Source organism: Xenia sp. Carnegie-2017, unplaced genomic scaffold (genome assembly GCF_021976095.1).
Source record: "Xenia sp. Carnegie-2017 unplaced genomic scaffold, XeniaSp_v1 HiC_scaffold_4, whole genome shotgun sequence".
NCBI classification, from domain to species: Eukaryota; Metazoa; Cnidaria; class Anthozoa; order Malacalcyonacea; family Xeniidae; genus Xenia; species Xenia sp. Carnegie-2017.
In genome coordinates this window covers 6,477,174-6,497,944 of record NW_025813504.1, presented here as the reverse complement: position 1 = coordinate 6,497,944, position 20,771 = coordinate 6,477,174, and the positions used below count along the sequence as shown (strand labels likewise).

At 36.5% G+C, this 20,771-nt stretch overlaps 1 protein-coding gene across 3 annotated transcripts; it reads right to left on the bottom strand.

Annotated features, from left to right (window-relative positions):
- Positions 1-721: 721 nt before the first annotated feature.
- Positions 722-18,976, bottom strand: LOC124455539 (homeodomain-interacting protein kinase 2-like). 3 transcript variants are annotated; one of them, XM_047006173.1, is made up of 14 exons: positions 18,624-18,976; positions 14,131-15,069; positions 13,224-13,347; positions 12,997-13,128; positions 11,363-11,505; positions 7,668-7,796; positions 6,884-7,061; positions 6,545-6,655; positions 5,941-6,051; positions 5,081-5,145; positions 4,680-4,749; positions 4,312-4,350; positions 3,725-4,097; positions 722-2,296 (listed from the first exon to the last, which is right to left on the bottom strand). In XM_047006173.1, the coding sequence occupies exons 2-14, from the start codon at positions 14,766-14,768 to the stop codon at positions 1,203-1,205; spliced, it is 3,207 nt and encodes a 1,068-aa protein (XP_046862129.1). In that variant the 5' UTR covers positions 14,769-15,069; positions 18,624-18,976; the 3' UTR covers positions 722-1,202. The 3 variants fall into 3 exon arrangements, with proteins under 3 accessions (XP_046862129.1, XP_046862130.1, XP_046862131.1); XM_047006174.1 differs by lacking the exon at positions 5,941-6,051; XM_047006175.1 differs by lacking the exon at positions 7,668-7,796.
- Between the last annotated feature and the right edge of the window lie 1,795 nt (positions 18,977-20,771).

Below are 20,771 nucleotides of genomic sequence, written 5' to 3'. Positions count from 1 at the left end.
CTAAACAGTTAATTCTAAGTGAGTATACATTAAACTATCCAATTTTCTTTTCGCATCACATAAGTTTGATGTTTCTTAAAATATTCTAGCACTTTAAAAAGCTAGAGAAGGGTTTACACTAAAAAATTACAAATATAAAAAACAATAATTTTTTCATAAAACAAGAGTAACTCAACTCTTATAAACAGGCCAATAAAAATGTCCCCGATGAATACACTCTTTCTTTCAAAGAATTTCCGAAAATATTAGTAATCTAGGGCCCATCATTTCAACACAGATAAGAAATCTGAAACTAAGCCATAAAACGCTGCATATTTGATGCGGTATTGAAACTCAAAACTTTCTTAAATGCCCGGAGTTAATTTAAAACATTTAGATTGTCTTCAAATTTGAATCTCATTACCAAACAAATCTTACAATAAATATTTTCATGAATAAATAAGAAGTTGATAGATTGCCTGGAGTTTCCTTAGTTTTCTAAATCCCTAAACGTATGAAATGAATTTTCCAGAGTATTCCGCAACAAGGACAAGGACAAGAACGTCTCGCTCAAAAAATAGCAACAATGAGACAAAAAAATGAGAGTGCTATCTTAAAAAAAACAACTTGAAGATGCGTATTATACACAATTGTACATGCGAGTAGTGGAATAATGATCTAAATGAGATACTCTTTGTACTCAGCAATACTCAGTCAAGCTACGTATACTCACGGTAACAAGTGATTTTCAATGGTTTAATATGTGCCTAATGAGGTAAAATTTCAGGTTATAGTTTAAAAAAGACCACTCTACCCGAGACAGTTTTAGTTATATAATGTATTATGCAGATACAATTCTTCCAATGAAAGCGCGACTCATACACACTTTCTACAAGAAGTTTTGCAAAAGCCACATTCTTGGGACTGCCGGTACAAGAAATCAGCCTTTAATTGGATGAATACAAATCATCTATTTTCCACTTAGTTAACATTCTGAAAATCTAGTTAAAAACAGTTCTAATTACTGATTGTGAACCAGGAAACATGATGTCTTAACAATGCCTAAGTTCATATACACTTTTCGCTGCTCTATATATTTAGCAGCACTTTAAAGCACTGTCACTTCTGGTAAAACGCATATATGATTATTGTGTTTTCGTAGCTTTTCTAGCGCCTCAACCTCGGCATATACACATACCTAGCTACTTGGCTCTAAATAAAATCTATGGTTGTTTATATTGATACATTGAAGGCAGGCCATAGTTTTCAGATCTCATGACATATTGCCGATATGCTTTGATATTGCTACCCGCGATTGTATGCCCCACTGAGTCTGCTGAAGAAGACGTTGGAACAAAAGCAGGAGTACTCAACCCATAATTAGGTATTGCACCGGGAGGTTCTTTATACGCCAGCCGACCAGGGGCAAGAATGACGGGCACTCCGGTAGGAGAACCTCCTGCACTGATGTTGGATGGAATATGGGTGTTATAGACTGTCGACACTGCTTGGGGCATATGGGAGTACACTTGTGAGGGTAGATAGAAAAAATGGTCCGGACCAGCGCTTGGATGAAAGACATGCGCAGTAGATGGCATTTGAGGAAAATGCTGGTGTCCGGCTGCTTTTATTGGGTACCCTAACGTCGGTGAAACGAAGCACGCTCCACTAGAGTCTGACTGCAATGGAATAAAAGTAGGCAACAACTGAAACGAGTTAGCAGGTTGAAAGTTCACTGCTGGAGTTGGACTATGATTCTTGCGGCTTATTTCGATGAACTCGCGGGCACGCGAGGATCCTGCGGTGTTCGTGAACGCAGAAGCGGTATCGTACAATGTTTGTGTTTCTTGATCACGTGACGGCTGATAACTTTTACGTCGGACTTTACAGGCCTTTTCGAAATCCACCGATCGCCCAGAACTGCTTTCGTATATTTGTTCGGGTTTTGTAAATGTGGTTTCAGTAGAAGGATGCTTTCGTCTCGGCACAGCTTCGTCGACCTCTTTGTAGTGTAAGAAACTCGAATTATTGTCTTGTTTTGTTGTACAACTCGCCCTGGGTCTAACCCATATGTCACGTGCGGATGGTTGTTTGTGAGTGGATGCTTCACCTGGAATCGAATCATGTGACCTTTGGGAATCCACTTCGACGCTATCCTTTACGTTGCTATTGCCTGTAAAACACCCTGGACCGGTTTTACATGCAGCTACTGCAGGCACGTTGTGAAAGTTTCTGCCATTATACAAGGTACTGTTTCTTTGATGTAAAAAGAAATCGTTACTCATTCCTTCATTACCAGATGGAGACGAACATTGGCCTAGAAAATCAATATTTTGTAAGAATGACGAACTGCATTTAATTTTCTGCTTAGGATAACAGTCAAACTTGTGTTATGAGGTACCGTATTAAGCCGTCACAATATCTCGAAAATTGTGCCAAAAATTTTTTTAAGTGACCTCTGTTTAATGGTCACCTTCTTTAAGAGGACGCTTTCGTCTTTTTCAATGTCCCAAACTTAATTTTTCGCTGCCTTGAAACTGCTGTGAAGCATTATAGAGCAAAGTGTAATCCAATATTCAAAGCATTGGAGTTTGTCAAAGTCTTTATGTTTGACCAATTCACAAAACAAACAAAAATTCTTGACTAGCCAGATTTCCACTAGCGATTTTTTTCTCGCGAAGCGATATTTTTCAAGGCGAAAATTTCGTGTGAATGGGCATTTGTTTTCTATTACTATAATAAACCCACGAAATACAAAAAAAAGTCATGCAAAATGGTTATATCAAACACTTGCTATACGACTGTTATAATGTTATTGCTTCGAAATAACATGTTATGATGATTATATTTGCAATAACGACCAGAACCCTAAGATAACCACTTAGTCAAGATGAGATTGTATTTAATAAGACATCACAAAATCATTACACAAAATATAAATCAGTAAAAAAGTACACAGTTTATAAAGGTTCGATAAAAGAAGCACAAGTTGATTGATTTTTTCACAGTGGAATGTTTGCTGCAATTTTTGTTCATTTATATTATACTCCTTTCCATGCAGGTTAAAATGGTGGTCACGTGATTTACAATAAAGGTAACCTCGTCAATCCGGACAAAACTGGTGAATTCTAGCTACATTATAGAGTCAAAATACCAAAATTTCAAAAAGCAACAATTCAAAGAAAAATAACAGTCCTCGTTCAACAAAATATTTTAAAGCTTCTCTGTCAGTAATCATTATAAGAAATGACTGGAAACTTGTGGAATACAGCGACCAATTACTACGCTAATCGTATTGACGGAATTTACAATGTAGTTTTTTTCCTAAAAAAGCCCCGTTTTAAGAGAACTGAGACAAAGGTTTGGCGAAAAGTCCTTAAATACTCGACGAAAGGAAAACTCTGGCCACCTTCATGGCTATCTAAGGTGAGGTCGAAGTAACTTGTAATGAAAAAACTTCATAACTAATAATTACAACACGTCTCTATTCATGACTTACAAAAAGTGTTAAAAAATTCACCATATCAAAACAGGCATCCTCCAATCAAAGTTAATAAATTCTAAATAATGTTTCTGCATCTACTTCATTAATTTAAAAGAGCACTAAAAGTTCCATTTCCATATCATGCTGTTCAGCTCAGTGGCTACTCAGTAATTTAATTTGCCAGAATAACTATCTAGAGTTCTCATCTTTTTATTTTGATAGTTATCTACCGCGATGTCAACAAAAGTTGTCTCCTCATACCTGAAAAATCACATGAATTGGACCGATCACTGGAGCTGGATATCGTAATCACGCTTGGGGATGGACTATCAGGTATAAGAATAGGTGAATCAAGTGTTTTCGATGTATCGGTCACGTTCCACGTTGCACCTGGCGACATTAACATTGGGCTGTGGTCACGAGTGCTTCCATCTGTCATTTTTATGTCACTTATGGGTGGTCTCCGACCAGGGGACGACAAGTTGGGAAAGTTGTTTAAGTCGTATTCCTTGTTATCAATGTTCATTTGAGGAGCAAAGGGATATTTCCATATAGGAGCGAAAGGTCGTAGCGCTGGGGGATTCCATACAGAGGATCGGAGACCTGGTAGCATTGCCTCTCCGGAATGATGGCTCTGAAGGATGGTGAATTTTATATTGATGAGTAGTAGATCGATCAACTTCACCCAATGATCAATAAACTTGTTATATGGCTGTCTCATAGGTCATAAAAATTGACAGTAAAAGCACTGCGTTGTCAAATATGATGTCTTTGGTGGTAAACCTGACTACTATTATCCGCATACATCAAAACTGATTGGTTTTAGGATGTTCCAATAAAGATCTTACCTCTTCACGACCTCCTTGCATCTTGCTTCTAACATCGTTCTACAAGGAAAAGTAGAAAGCTTAATTGACTGTCAGTGTGCAATTTGATTAGTAGAAGCGATCATTATTCTTAAATGAAACATCTATTCTATGCCGGATCCTCGTCCCCAGAGAGACTGTTCATATCTGACATTGTTTCATTTTCCACTATTTGATTGGTAAACAATGTCTTATACTTAAGAAACATTCCTATTTTAGGAAGGATCATAATGGTAAATTCCTTTAAGGTATTGCTATAGCTCAACCGTAATAATGTCCAACGGCTTAGATCGTCTTAGACCTATATTGATTGAATAAGCACAAAGAGAGTGGGATGTTGATATGCCTACCACAGGATAAAAAGGACTTGCTTCGCCAGACATATACCCAAGATCATTAGAAGTACACTTCCCTTGGTTTCTATTGACAAATACATAAGTATCCAAACAGAATTAAAATACATCACTAAAACATTAAAATTTAACATTAAAATATATTAGTACATACGTATATTGTTTAAAAAAGACCTTGCTCAAATTTCATTTTTATGAAAAAATATTGTTCAGAAATACTTCGCAAAGTCAAATGCCTTTTTTAGTTTTGATCATTAAAATAGCGAAAATAAAGTCTCGTAAAATTTGACGGCGACAAAATCGAGAAACTACATAGCTGCGAAATAATATGCTAATATTATGACTTCAGAACTTTAAGAGTTCACGGAGGCACGAACGCTGTTGAAGTAATCACATACCTGGATAAACTATCCGTAGACGATGCGTGATGGCTATGTCCAGGATGACTTTGCCACGGCAGAATCTATGAAAAAAAATTTGAAAGATACAAAGTGGAATACAAAAATGATAGACAACATTTTTGTCTATCATACAAAAATGATAGACAATATAACGCCTGCATTCTTAAATTAAAGCAGTGACACTTGCAGGATTTTATTTGGGAGGGGGGAGGGGCGGCAAACAATCTCAAAATGTCACTAACATATTTTACGCACTGTTTTATATGACTGACATTTTCAAGTAATCTATATAAAGACCTTAGTATCGGAAATATTAAAGAGGGGGCAGCCCCGTCTAAAAATTAACTGACACTCACACTCGCTGAGTTCCATACAGAAATCTCGCTGCCACTAAAAAAAGCCAAACTCACTTTTCTATCAATGGCAAAACCTTCACTTAAACATTTTAAAAAAGTTATCAGTGATATTGAAGCTCCACTCAGCTAGTGTGAGTGCGTTTTAAGAATCCCAAGTAAGTATGACGTATGTTGGAATTAATCATGTAAGAGATTTTCTTCAGTTTTAATTACCTACTAAACAAATACTGACGTGCTCAGCTGGACAGAAGTCAGTCATTCTTATTTTTTCCGCTTTGCAAGGTCGTTTAACAAACATGGCGTAAAGACGACTAAGTGTAAGTCAGTATTTCACAAATTTTTCGTGTTATTTCTCTCAATATTTTTTAAAGATACAAGTATGTAAGAAAAAGGAGGCATATTAGCTTTAGCATCTTATTCAACATTGCACAAAACGGATACAAGCATAAACATTTGCCACAGAAAGAAAACTGCCACGAATCGTGATTTGAATAAAGTTACCTTCATTAACATTGGACGACGCGAGGTTGGCATGGCAACTGGCACAGGGTTAGCAGGTATGTTGGATGGTTGGATGGGTGTAGGAAAATTGAGCACAAATGGTTTTCCCTGCTGAGATTCAAGAATGAATGATGAAATAAACAGAAATGTATCCTGTATTAGCAATGCGCACGTCTCGCAAAGTCGAAAATCGAAAGGATTTTTCAACATAGCCAAGAAATAATGACAAAAAAAGTCGACTTCACTTTTGAAACCTTCCTACTACGAGATTAAAGACTGAAAACATGCACAAAATAAATAGATGAAAAATGCTAATATGCTAAGAAAACGACTAGCACTTCCTGTTATTTTATTGACCACCGAAACAATGGAGCAGCCCTGCAGTACAGATGCGTCTGTGTTTACTCAACGAGAAGCAACATGATCAGAAAAGTAAAATCACGACAGTGTCATGGAATTTACATAGAATTAAAACTTGCGGGCTGGCCACTTTATCCTTTTATAGAAGCACGTCAGGAAAAGATGGTGTATTCGCTTTGTCCCCAACATCAATTATTAATAACATGGAAACAAGAGCAACGAATCATGATTTAAATCAAGTTACCTTCATATACATTGGACGACAGGATGTTGGCATGGCAACAGACACAGAATTGGCAGGTAAGTTGGACGGTTGAACTGGTGCAGGATAATTGACAACAAACGGTTTTCCTTCCTGCGATTCATAAAAGAATAATGAAATAAACAGGGCATGATATATTCATTCTCAAGTTTTGGCCTAAATACGTCACTGCAATATTATGAATAACTTTCTTCAAGTCAAAGGGTCGCTATGTCATTGTACGATAAAACGAGTCCTCTTTCTCAAATTATTTCCTAGCTACATCACTACAGAAGAATTCATATTCAAAAAAGGGGAAGAAAAAAAGCAAACTTCACTCACTAGGTTTACAACCGGATGTGACCTTGACCCGGGACGTTTAGCAACATAGGTCTCGGATGCACCAGAGTGCATTACGTGGTTCCTGCGCGCCGTAGGTCCATGTGACAAATTGGACATCTGCTCTACAAGGCCAACGTTACGACGACATGCATCCATTTTTCGAAGAGCAGAATTGAAACTGTGGTAAAAAAAAGGAAATTGATATATACGGGGGCAGATATTTAATGCATAAACATATAGAGCTCAGGAATACTTCGAGAAAGTTAAATTATTCAAAGCGTTTGTTTGTTTAGTCTATAAATGGATTTTCATTTTACTGGAGTGGTGCTACAAATTTTAGGGGGTGTGGTGACCTAGAAAAGAGACGTAAGACAATGTAACGATCTAGAATTTAGATCGTTCAAAAAAAACATTTCACAGCAGCTCCACTCAGGGATTTTAGAAAATGTCCGTAATAACAGGGTGCCCACACGGAAAGGGTTGACAGTACATAATTATACTAATAGCTTTTCTCAACACTCTGCTATAGGGGGTTAAAGCTTCAGAGCCATACGTAAACTCACACATATGTAAACACATTTACAAAAATTATTTCAATGACCAAAGAAAATGCTATCACCATGTGCTTCTCATAACACCACGAAGAGGAGTTTCAAACAGAGTTCATTATAATTCAAACAGAGGTAAAAAGATGACACTGCTTTCAAACATTCACATCGCTTTTAAACTACATATAACGAACTTCGATAAAAAACTGTTTAATATACTTCTAGGCCATACTAACACATCACTGTTGCTGTAGTCCGCCAAATGAGTAAGGGTAAGAAATGGATGGCTTAGAGCCGCATCTGGGGTGGTCCGTTTGTCGGGATCAATGGACAGAAACTGCTTCAGTAGCTTGACAAACTCGTTTCTAAAGCGATAAGACAACCGATACGATGCATTTAGCTAAATGTGAAGAAGTATTTCCTTTATTTAGCTACTTTTAAATTGGGGGCATTTTTAGAAGGCGGGGGCATTACTTAAAAGGCGATGGGGACTAAATAAATTTTCACACAAAATTCAAAGAAGGAAATCACGAAAGAATTAAGTATGATTTTCTCTCAAATTTTTACACGAAGCAAGTGACTATTTCGATTTTTACATTTGTAAACATCAAACGAATAAACGCTTCTATCACGTATTTCCTTTTGTTTTCATTGGGATTGATTTCCTGGTAATTTTTTAGTTGAATGAAAGTGGAGTGTATAAAGAGGGTAGGGGTCCATTTTTTGTTACCTTTTAAAAGGGAGATTATTAGAAAGACGTCTAAAATGAGGCCGGGGCTACATAGAGCAATACAATATGATCATTTTATGCACGCGACATTGCTGAAATTTGAAAAGGCTGTATTCTCAAAAAAAATAGGCTACGATGATAAAGTTGTTTTTCCGATGAGGGATCACTATCGGTAGCCATCTCATAGCTACCTCATACTAAAAAATCGCCTTAATTATTGCCTCAACGGGCTCCACCACACAAGGTGAATTATACTAAATATTATATCAACAGGCTCCACCATACAGGGTGAATTATACTACATGTCGTCTCAACAGGCTCCACCATACAGGGTGAATTATACTACATGTCGTCTCAACAGGCTCCAACATACAGAGTTAGTTATACTACTTGTCGCCTCAACAGGCCCACCATACAGGGTGAATTATACTACTTACCCTCTCAACAGGCCCACCATACAGGGTGAATTATACTAATTGTCGTCTCAACAGGCTCCACCATACAGGGTGAATTATACTACATGTCATCTCAACAGGCTCCACCATACAGGATGAATTATACTACTTGTCGTCTCAACAGGCCCATCATACAGGATGAATTATACCACTTGTCCTCTCAACAGGCTCACCATACAGGGTGAATTATAATAAATGTCGTCTCAACAGGCTCCACCATACAGGATGAATTATACTAAATGTCGTCTCAACAGGCTCCACCATACAGGATGAATTATACTAAATGTCGTCTCAACAGGCTCCACCATACAGGATGAATTATACTAAATGTTGTCTCAACAGGCCCATCATACAGGATGAATTATACTACTTGTCCTCTCAACAGGCTCACCATACAGGGTGAATTATACTAAATGTCGTCTCAACAGGCTCCACCATACAGGATGAATTATACTAAATGTCGTCTCAACAGGCTCCACCATACAGGATGAATTATACTAAATGTTGTCTCAACAGGCTCCACAATACAGGATGAATTATACTAAATGTCGTCTCAACAGGCCCACCATACAGGGTGAATTATACTAAATGTTGTCTCAACAGGCTCACCATACAGGATGAATTATACTAAATGTTGTCTCAACAGGCTCCACCATACAGGATGAATTATACTAAATGTTGTCTCAACAGGCTCCACCATACAGGGTGAGTTATACTAAATGTTGTCTCAACAGGCCCACAATACAGGATGAATTATACTAAATGTTGTCTCAACAGGCCCACCATACAGGGTGAATTATACTAAATGTTGTCTCAACAGGCCCACCATACAGGATGAATTATACAAATGTCCTCTCAACAGGCTCACCATACAGGATGAATTATACTAAATGTTGTCTCAACAGGCTCCACCATACAGGATGAATTATACTAAATGTTGTCTCAACAGGCTCCACCATACAGGATGAATTATACTAAATGTTGTCTCAACAGGTCCACCATACAGGGTGAATTATACTAAATGTCGTCTCAACAGGCTCCACCATACAGGATGAATTATACTAAATGTTGTCTCAACAGGCTCCACCATACAGGATGAATTATACTAAATGTTGTCTCAACAGGCCCACCATACAGGATGAATTATACTACTTGTCCTCTCAACAGGCTCACCATACAGGGTGAATTATACTAAATGTTGTCTCAACAGGCTCCACCATACAGGATGAATTATACTAAATGTTGTCTCAACAGGCTCCACCATACAGGATGAATTATACTAAATGTTGTCTCAACAGGCCCACCATACAGGATGAATTATACTACTTGTCCTCTCAACAGGCTCACCATACAGGGTGAATTATACTAAATGTTGTCTCAACAGGCTCCACCATACAGGATGAATTATACTAAATGTTGTCTCAACAGGCTCCACCATACAGGATGAATTATACTAAATGTTGTCTCAACAGGTCCACCATACAGGATGAATTATACTAAATGTTGTCTCAACAGGCTCCACCATACAGGATGAATTATACTAAATGTTGTCTCAACAGGCTCCACCATACAGGATGAATTATACTAAATGTTGTCTCAACAGGTCCACCATACAGGGTGAATTATACTAAATGTCGTCTCAACAGGCTCCACCATACAGGATGAATTATACTAAATGTTGTCTCAACAGGCTCCACCATACAGGATGAATTATACTAAATGTTGTCTCAACAGGCTCCACCATACAGGATGAATTATACTAAATGTCGTCTCAACAGGCTCCACCATACAGGATGAATTATACTAAATGTCGTCTCAACAGGCTCCACCATACAGTGTGAGTTAAACTACTTGTCGTCTCAACAGGCTCCACCATACAGGGTGAATTATACTACATGTCGTCTCAACGGGCGCCACAACAAGGGTAAATTCATAGTATTTGTTGCATCACTTTAACGAGATCGCAGTTGTACAGCTTGCATAAAATCAAAACTCATTAATATCAACAAAACTAACTCTTAAAACTTTCGGCAAGTCATCGACAGACAAATAATCAATATTTGAATCTAAAACATTTTGATTTACCGCATAAACCACTTATTTTTAGGTCAAACAATTACATTACACACCTTTGCATAAAGATCAAATCTTACATCGCATTTCACTCACAGCACAAACGCTGTTCATTAGCATTCGAAGATTTAATAAACATAACAACGTGTACTTTATTTTTAAAAACACTAAATCGTTCATCACTTTAATGTGTAAAAGGCTCTGTACGTAGTATTATTAATATATAAAAGATAATTTACTCGCAGAAATCTCAACTTTATATAAAATGTTGTTGCAGAATGCAATATCTCCATAGTTAAAAGTAATCCTGCGAGAGACAAATCTGGTATGGTATGAACAGAGCCATAGTTCAATACTTTGCTCATAATTCAACATTCGTTGACGCTCGGCAGCAATTGCTTACGAAAAATTCTGCCTGCAAACCGCCAATTAGGATCTTAATGAAAAAAAGCCTCTTAACATATGCTGTTTCTAATCGGTGACTTAAAATAGCCAAATTGAAAAACAACACCATTGGTTTTCTATGACAAGGAACGAAATCATACGAAAATTGAACGGTTTTATTTTATTTTAACGTACGTAACACAAAAGGCGAATAGTTTGAAAAAAAATGTTAAAAAGCGCACTGATATCGTATCATTTCGTACTCATAATAAACGGTAAATATCTATACCTGTCTGCCTTTTCAGCTCTTTTGTCGATACTGGACAAGCCATTGGGAAATTTTACGTCAGCAATCTCGCCCAAATCTTTGAAAATGTATTTCCTGGCTTCCTGAGACTTCACTTTTGTTTCTTTTTCATATTCGAGAGGACTCTAAATACAAATAAAAATTTAGCTGCAAAAATTCACACGGAACTAACATTTATAAACATAGATAACCTGCTACGATTTTCGCGAAACAAGAAGGTCTCGTTATATTGACAGGAGGTCCTATAGTGTGGCCATATATTAATAACTTATTATTAAACATGTGTTGATCTGTGCAAATTGCTTCCCACTGCTCCGAATGTTACAATTTCTTAAAGAAGGCGGGGCTGTCCAAGCTCAGAAGAGCGGATCTGGTGATAAAATTGTAACACTGGGTCTCGCCATCAACAGATTTAGGTTAAATTAGAGCACGTTAAACATATATTTATCTAAAATTCGAAATTCTTTATAAACAATCCTATTGATAAAATTTCTTATTCTAAATATTCTTCAGAACTTTTTAACAAACAGAATTACATTAAGCAATTGAAATAAACGACGAAATTTTTCATCATAAACATGATTATGATAAAAAATTTTGTCGTTCATTTCAAATGCTTAATAAATCTCATGCTTTTGAGATCATATGGAAACAGAATTACAGTTATGATGTTTTGAAGTTAAAATCAGGCGCTGTAATTTAACCCTTGATCCGCCACTGGGTCTTCGTACATTGGTGGTAACAAGGGGGAATATCTGAAACGGCGGACCAAGGAGGGCTGCGGAAGACAGAGACCCATCGACGGTATTCAGAATAGGGGGTGGGGTTAACGAATACGCCATTAAATGATTATTTATATATATAGTCCCTGTATATATAAATAATCACTTACAAGGTAGAGCTCTGCAACACGACTGTTAGAGTTATAGTCGGAAAATCTCTCAAAAACAAGCACAAAGACGAATACAACACATCGGCGATGTTTTTCTACATTTGTCGAAAAAATGACGATTGCAAATTACACTGCGCATGTGTTGCGACAAATATTTATAAATAATCATCGTAAAAATTGTCTTGTTAAGATTTGCATTAGGACAGCTAAGAGAGGCAAGTCCAGCTATAGGGAAAACAAATTGCCACAGCCTATTGGTTGAAAGGATTTTATTCTATGGATTTTCATAACCAATAGCACCCTCTAAGTATGAAGTGGTATATTGAATTTAAAATTTTCTGCTATAATTTATTTTCTCTAATCCTGGATATGCTACTGATTTTTGTGATGCACAGCTCTTAACTTTACCACAGACAATGCATTATACAAAAGGGTCACTCGGGTGGGAGCCTTTGGATATTGTCCCCTCACACTGTCGCACATAAATCGATCGTTCCAGCCAGTTGAATATAATATTTCACATGAAACCATTAACGAAAATCACCCGAAGTCATTTCTTACGTCAATATGTTCTCGTACTCATTACTTAGAAATGACGTCATGTTATTTTAGATGTTGGAAACAAGTGGCAAATCATTGCACACCAGAGTGACCCTTCTGCATAATCGTCATCCTGTGACTTTGCTTCGAAGAAATTAACAGAAAAGAAGCAATAGACATTTACCTTCAATTTATACTCCCATGTTCTAGTGGAGTGATTGAAATGAGTTTTCTTGAAAAACCGGGAAACCTTTGTACCGACAACAAGCAACTCAAAAAGTCCAGCATTTCCTTGAGTCTGGATGATATAACGAATCTGGAAGAGAGCGAAGAAACAAAAAACGTGATACTCCTAAAGTGGATACACCAAATAAACCAAAAACCAATGATCAAGAAACTGGCGTAGCTAACCTGATCGTATTCTGACGATCCAGGATACAATGGCCATCCCAAAAACAACTCGGCCATGACACATCCCAGCGACCACATGTCAATAGCTTCGGTAAACTGTAAACCAAGTATCACTTCAGGAGCTCTGCGTATCGCCAAAAGAATAATAATAGAGTTGTTAATAAGTGGATGGTTTGAACCCGGTTGCATCGCTGCATGTTTGTAGATGTTGATCGTCCAGAATAGTGGAGTTCTGAGAAGGACTGTTGGTGTTGGTGTTGACTAAACTTTTGACATTCTTAGCCGCAGTCAACTTGACTCTGCACTTACCTGGACGATCAACATGAGATAACAAGCATTGCTAATGCTGCACACTGCAGTAAAGATGTTCTCCGATTGGGAGCACTGAATACCGAAATGCGGTGTTCTTTAACGGGGAAACGCTGTACAAAAGAAGATTCAATACCGAAAGTAAATTCGTACGTGGTGCCAGCGCAAGATAATAAAATTAATGAATAGAACACATTTAGCATTAAACAGACAATCTCTTTGTTTCCCATGCACGGATTTCCCACATAAAAGTGGGGGCCGCTACGAAGAAAAGACCATTTAAGAAAGTCGAGAATCCTCGGAAGCAGAAACAGGATATTGTTGTTTTAAGTAAGATTCGTGAAGCTCCACCCCACCCCACCCCAACCCCCTTTTCGTTAAATGGGCGATTTTAAACTATATGTGAAGCCATTCTTCTACCCTTTCTTATAAAATGGACGACTACAACTTAAGTTAGGGCGGAAATGTTAAAACAACAGCAGAATGTGTTGAATTTCAAAAATAGTGCTCGAGCAAGAGTTCATTGTGTTATGGTAAATTACTGATTCCTATCTCTTTCCAGACAAGTTTGAATATGACTTCAAAATGAGATTCTCACCTGTAATATCTGCTTTGGAGATATGTTGAACACACGGTGTTTGAAACATGTGTCGCAGAACCAAAATCAATGACTTTTACCCGCAAAGGAAACTTTTCAGGATCCACCAACATGATGTTCTCCGGTTTCAAATCCGCATGAATCAGCCCCAAAGATTTGAGTTTGGACAGCGCCATCAATACTTGCTGAATGATCGGTCGGATTCGCTTCAGGGGCATGGGACTGAACTTCGTCTGCTTGAGATAATCGTAAAGGTTCTGCTTTAACATTTCGAACACCAAACACGTGTGGCCTTTATGTTGAAAGTACTCTATTGCGCGGACAAAGTTATAAGCATCGGCATTTTCGGCGCGCAAACGCGCCAAGATGCTGATCTCGACCTGGCCCTGGCGAACATAAGACGGGTGGTTTTTTAAAATTTTAATCGCAACGCATTCATCGGTGCCTTGTTTCCAGCACTTGACCACCTGTCCAAAGGTACCTCTGCCTAAAAACTCCAAGACTTCGTATCGTACAAGTGAAGTTGGCGATAGCAGTACTTCGTGTTGTACGAGTTTGTAATCACCTTCGCTACTTTCATTGTTCAGCTTTTTCTCGTCTTTTCGTCTTTCACTGCTGTGTTTGCAATGTTTTCCCATTTTTAATTGATGATTAGTATCGTTAAAAAGCACTTATATGTGATTCAAAAGATTGGTAAAAAATTCCTTGATATTTTTCAATTGTTAAAATATAAATAAAATACCACTTGGAGAGACCAGCTCCCAGTAACAATTGCTAAGAGATTTCTTCATGTTTTAAAATTCCCCAATGCAGTGTTTGCAGTTCTAATCCCGTGCTTCGAAAGCTGATGAAAACTTCAGACCAACTGATAACATGGACGACATACTACAAGGAACGTATCACTTTTCGTCGGTGCTTCCACGAATGTGCTCATTTTTCCTAACAAATGAAAAACACTGTGTCATAAAGTGACCGTCAATTGTTTCGTCATAATGGGATATATTGCCACACACTTTTCAAACAATGTTATACTAACATTCATCCAGCATGCATGACAGACAGACCTTTCATGTCGAGGATTTACGGCGCATATAAGTAGTAAATCTCAACAATTCATCTCCTGTTGACGAGGTTAAATAAAATTTTGAACGTTCTACGAAACATATAATCCCACCCAACTTTTAGCAAAACCATTAGTACAGCTGAACTAAGTTTTTCTGGGCATTGTTTCAACTCCATACACTACCTTCGGTGGCTACATTACAAGACCGCTCCTAAAATCTAGACCTTTACTTTTACATCACTTCCTTACCAGCTCATGCCTCCCCCCCCCCCAAAAAAAAATTTTAGCAGCTACCATGCCCTGTAAAAAATATGAAAATCTGTCCGTGAAATAGACCAAATAAATAATTTAGCACAATGCACTAAAACCAAAGATCTTCAATAAAAAGATTTGATTTTCAAATTTGCAGCAAATCTTCGCAGATAATTTTGTTACCAAAGAAAACACTTGTTGAAAACTAAGGGTAGTCGAACAGTGGACGATAGACTGCAAATGGCATTCAGCCGCATTCTGCACGGCAACATTTCATATAGACAGTTTCTTTTTGAAAATAAAAGAAAAAAGAAGTGCACGAAATTGCTCTTTTAATGCACTGGAAAGCTGAATGTGAAAGAGTAAACATGAGCTATTGACTGACAAATCACTTAAACACTGACAAAATCTATATCAACCATCTGTAAAAAGCGATTGAGCGCACAGCTTATTTTTTACATATAAAAAAAAATACGTACGAAAGGCAGTTTCTAGTCGAGAGCACACAGTCCAAGACGTGCATTTTTGTAAACTTGCCACACAATTTTGAATGTTCATTACATCAAGCACATTCAACCACCAATTTAGATGATTGACCACATTTTCTTTTAAATTGACCTATCAAACTCTTTGTATTGTACATTTGTAAATTGTTTGTTTTTATTGCGTGGCTACAGAGCTTCGGCACTTAGAAAATAAACATTTGTAACCTAGTAGTCGTTAACTTTGACTATTTGAATCAAATGCTCTAAGGTAATGAAGAAGATAAAAATCACACATTATTGAACTGGTACAACTAACTTCAATATTTCAACATTAATTCATGGTTCTATGCAAACATCGGAGGATTAAAAAATTACGGCCGAAGCCGAAGCCGATAACCATCAGTGATTAGTCGCTACAGTTTCACAAGAAAATAAATATAGTACAGACTACAAAGCAATTGAGAAATGTTCAAGACAAATATAATAAGTTAATAGTGATATCAAGACGAATATAATACGCTGCAACTCAGTAACGTTTTTTGTTGGTTTAATTTGATCAGATTTTATGTTATTTTTACGTTCAAAAAATAGACGTAAAAATTCAGTTGTTCCAGGTCTGTTCAACCAACAGTTATATGAACAGCTCGCGAATAATTAAACTTAGCTTCACGGATAAGTACTTCGGAACAGTTTTGTAAGTCATCTTTGTGAAGCGTGAAACGAGACAATAAAATTAATAGTCGTTATTTCAAAGCCGTACGAAATTAACACATTTCATGACACGTTTTAATGGTTTTCTGTTGCATCATTAGAATTGATGAGCCAGCTAATGTTATTATGACGTTTTTTATTTATTTACGAAGTTAAAGATCGAATGAATTCGGCAACTAATCATGAATATTGGCTATAGTTTCAAACTAGCAAAAATCATGTTAATGAATCTTTTAAAATCATACAGTCGCAAATGACCGTATACATAACCCTGGTTAAATAAAAATAAAGTTTACAACAAGTAAATGAAAAACCATGATAATTCCCAAAACATACATTTTGATGAATTTGTACAAGATCATGGTGATTCATTTACTTGATGTAAGCTGACTTTTGAGTACATTTTTCACACTGTAATAATCCTGACTACAAAAATTTCTTATGCTGTATGCATTTAGTCCAAACGAAATGACCAAAACCCATATACGATTGTTATACAACAACATGTACAGTGTCATTAAATCCTGTCATGGACAAGTGACACAGCATGATGGCATGAAATAACAAAACAATAGGTAAAAACAACGAAATTACTTTTTGGCAAAAAATATTCAAAAAAACATATAAACAGCAGTTCTCCTGTCAAGTGTGTGACACTCATACTGTAAATATTTTGTTATATTCTTGGCTCCAAGCATTGGCAACAATGATGAGTTTTTGACAATACAAAGAATAGGATATTTATTGTGTCTTAGAGTAAATTTATGTGAAAACACATGCTCTTATAGTATTTCACAATCCTTCTCATGGATACTCATCTGTGCGATCCAAACATTGAAGTTTTCTATGCACTGTTTTACAAAGAGACACACTCTGGGGACTTTATTATGGCAAAGTAATGAAATTATTTTCAAATTATTACATGAAATACTACATGTAATAATTCTAACTTAAACAGTAATATCATCCCGCATAATACATAGTAGTTTTGAAATAAGTACTTTTGAAATATCTCCATGGTAACTCAATATTTACCACGAAGGATATAAAAAATTATATTGCCTCTAAAACTCACACAGTATAACGAAACAACCCTCAATGTTGAATAATACAAAGGACATTCAAATTATTAAAAATCAAGCCTAGTTTGCTCATTGTACTTTGGCGAAAGTGCATTCCCAAAAACAAGTTTTAAAAGTCTCTGAAATATTGCTTTTATAAATGATGAATAAGGAAAGCACGTTTTATGGATGTCAACAATATTTAAAAATAATTGAAAAAATCCTTCTAATATAACAATTGATAACAAAATAATTTTAATTCTTCCTTGCAAAAACAAGGAGAGTGTTATAGACCAACAATGGCTTTTTAGAGGAATGTTGTAGTTTGGATTAGATTTTGTTGGTTACTTGTTGACACACCATAAAGGCTTATGCAAGTGTGTTCTTTAGTTCGAATTACATTGCTTGTATTCTAAACTAAAACTCTACAAAACCACATTGAAAAATCAGACTTCATACACTGTTTTACAGTGTTAAAATTTAATTGTTATCATTGCCAAGAAAACTATTGATATTTTTCTTAATAAGTACAATATGCTCTGCCACTTGGAAAATGCATTTGGTCATAAAATGAAGAATGATGAATAATAGCAAGCATCTCTTAAGAAGCTCAGACGTATAGGAATGTTAATGCTTAATTTGGCTAATCTTCATTGTGCTTTAGCACAGGTAGATCTAATGTTTATCATAAACGTACGAAACAGGATAACCCTGTCTGCTCTATGTCAATCGAAAATCATTTTGGAAACGTTCTATTGACGTAGTTTCTTCAAAAAAATTCTTTTCGAAACACTCGATCAGTGCAAAAATGAAAAGCATTTAGCAGAATACGACTCAGCGAAGTACATGCACCGAAAACGAAATAAGAACATATACAAATATTAAAATACAATAGAAAATAACAGAAGGTCACACACTTACCTTACAAATTTCATACGTTAAGTCCCAGTTTGCCATTCAATAAATTAACTCTTTATCCAATCGTCAAACGTATTCCAAAATATAAAAGAATAAAAGCGATATTTCAACTGGTGGCGAACGTCGCGACGTGACAAGCTTGAACTTTTATATAATCACAACAAAGAACAATGACTGATATTCACCAGTATACCAAACGTAGAAAACATTTCAGAACATTTACAACAAATACGTCGAAGTTGAGCCTTCCCAAACCATACTACATTTCCCAATCCCTTAGAAATGTTGATTCTTTTCGGAGCTGTAGTTCACATACGATACGACAAACAGACAACGATATAATATTGCTTTGGCCAAGGGCTGTATTTATTAATATTTAATTATTTTATATACGTACCTTATTGCGGGTAACATGACATATAATGTAGGATTTGGCAACTTTGGAAAATTCTTCCCAGATCTCCGAATTTATTTAAAGCGGTTCGAAGTGTTTTGGCATTTATATTCTTAAATTACATTCTCGAAGATTTTTGCGAAGGAGAACTTCAGAAGCCTGTTGCACTTAGTGTTATCCATTGGATGGAAAAATTTTGAAACTTGTTAAAAAAGATTTTGTAATCTACTAATCTTAGAAGCAACACTTTATTTCAGCGATTGCTCTGTTCAAATCATGTATTTTCCTCTTTTAATTAAGGAATTTTGTAAATTGTAAGCGTTTAAAAATTTTGCTATCCGATGGAAAGCGCCATTCGGCTTTCGTGCAACCAGCCACAAGATTTTAGGTTGTACGAATAACTCTTTGAGGGGAGAGGCAATAATTGACAAATATACGATTTTGCCGCACTTTACTGATGTTGCGTAAACCAGACAGCTATCGATAGCTCCACTAGTAGAGCAGTGTGAGTTATGGACAGCATTGGCGTCAATCCTGCGATAATTGGGGGGGGGGGCTCATATTCATATATTCTGTAATGCCAAGTTGATTTCTTTTGAAAGTGAAATTGTTTTGAAAAGAAATTAGCCAGGCATAACAGAGTGTATGAATATGACCCCCCCCCTCCAAATTAACACAGGAATGACGCCAATGAGGGAAAAGTTCTTGTAAGAATTGCAAGAAGCTGAGGGTGAGGACTTAATAATATATATAATTAATGATTCATATTCTTATACAACTGCACACCTATGGTTAGTCACGTTAATAATATTTTTGCTAACAAGCACCTATACTGTGCAAAATAGAGTATTTGCCATTCATAGGACATTCAATATATAGTACTTTTGTCATATATGTTCATCGCTGAAGTGAGGGGCGTTTTTCCCCTTAGCCTCACTACCATGTCTAAACGTACATATACGTAAGGAGGATGGAAAAAAGTCGGTCTAGTTAAAATTAGTGGGTTTTCTTATTTATCATACGTTGACAATAAAATGCCGGTTACATATGTCTCAGGAAATGGAGCCTTGTCCTCCGACTAATTTTTTAGAATATGCAATATTGCCAAAATCAATTTACTAAGAAGAACAAATGTAATTAAATAGAAACAATATAAATCTAAATGTAGATGAACAAATGTCACGAATGGCCTCTTAATGAGGCTTGCACATTTAAAAATAATCTTGCTTCTATTATGGACTGACGATAAGGTAGATTATCGACAATGGAAAACAAGGGCGGCGGAGCACTGATAATAGGGGGGGGCATTATTCATACATGCATGTTTTACTTTATTAGTTTCTATTGAATTCAATTGTGTTTAAGGATTATAAAATATGAATATATGAATATAGCCCCCCCCCCAAATCATCAATGTTCCGCCGCCACTGGTGGCAAATGAAGCAAAACTGACTTGGACAGTTTTTGGCAATGCTGGACTGCCCTGTTCATGACTTACCGGGAAAACTCAGAAAGGATGCAGTTTGTAGCAATTAGCAAGTAGCTGTTTATAGAGACGGTGTAAAATAAGAGTATGATGTGCTGTTGTATCAGGCATAAATTATTGACGGTCACGAAGTTACAGCGAAATAAAACCCTAATAAACTTCATGACTATATAATACAACGAGAAATAAGATTTAGCTCAATCCGTGATTTGAGAATTGCATATCATGCTCCAAGCACAAGGTTAGTACCGCTGTATGAAATGCTTTGGCT

Bases quoted from the DNA above. Each gene is read 5' to 3' on its own strand.
- LOC124455539 (XM_047006173.1), bottom strand. From the start codon at position 14,768: ATGGGAAAACATTGCAAACACAGCAGTGAAAGACGAAAAGACGAGAAA. The intron at 13,129-13,223 runs GTTAGCTACGCC...GCTCTCTTCCAG, and splicing joins GATCGTCAGAATACGATCAG to ATTCGTTATATCATCCAGAC. The intron at 6,656-6,883 runs GTGAGTGAAGTT...TATGAATCGCAG, and splicing joins CACATCCGGTTGTAAACCTA to GAAGGAAAACCGTTTGTTGT.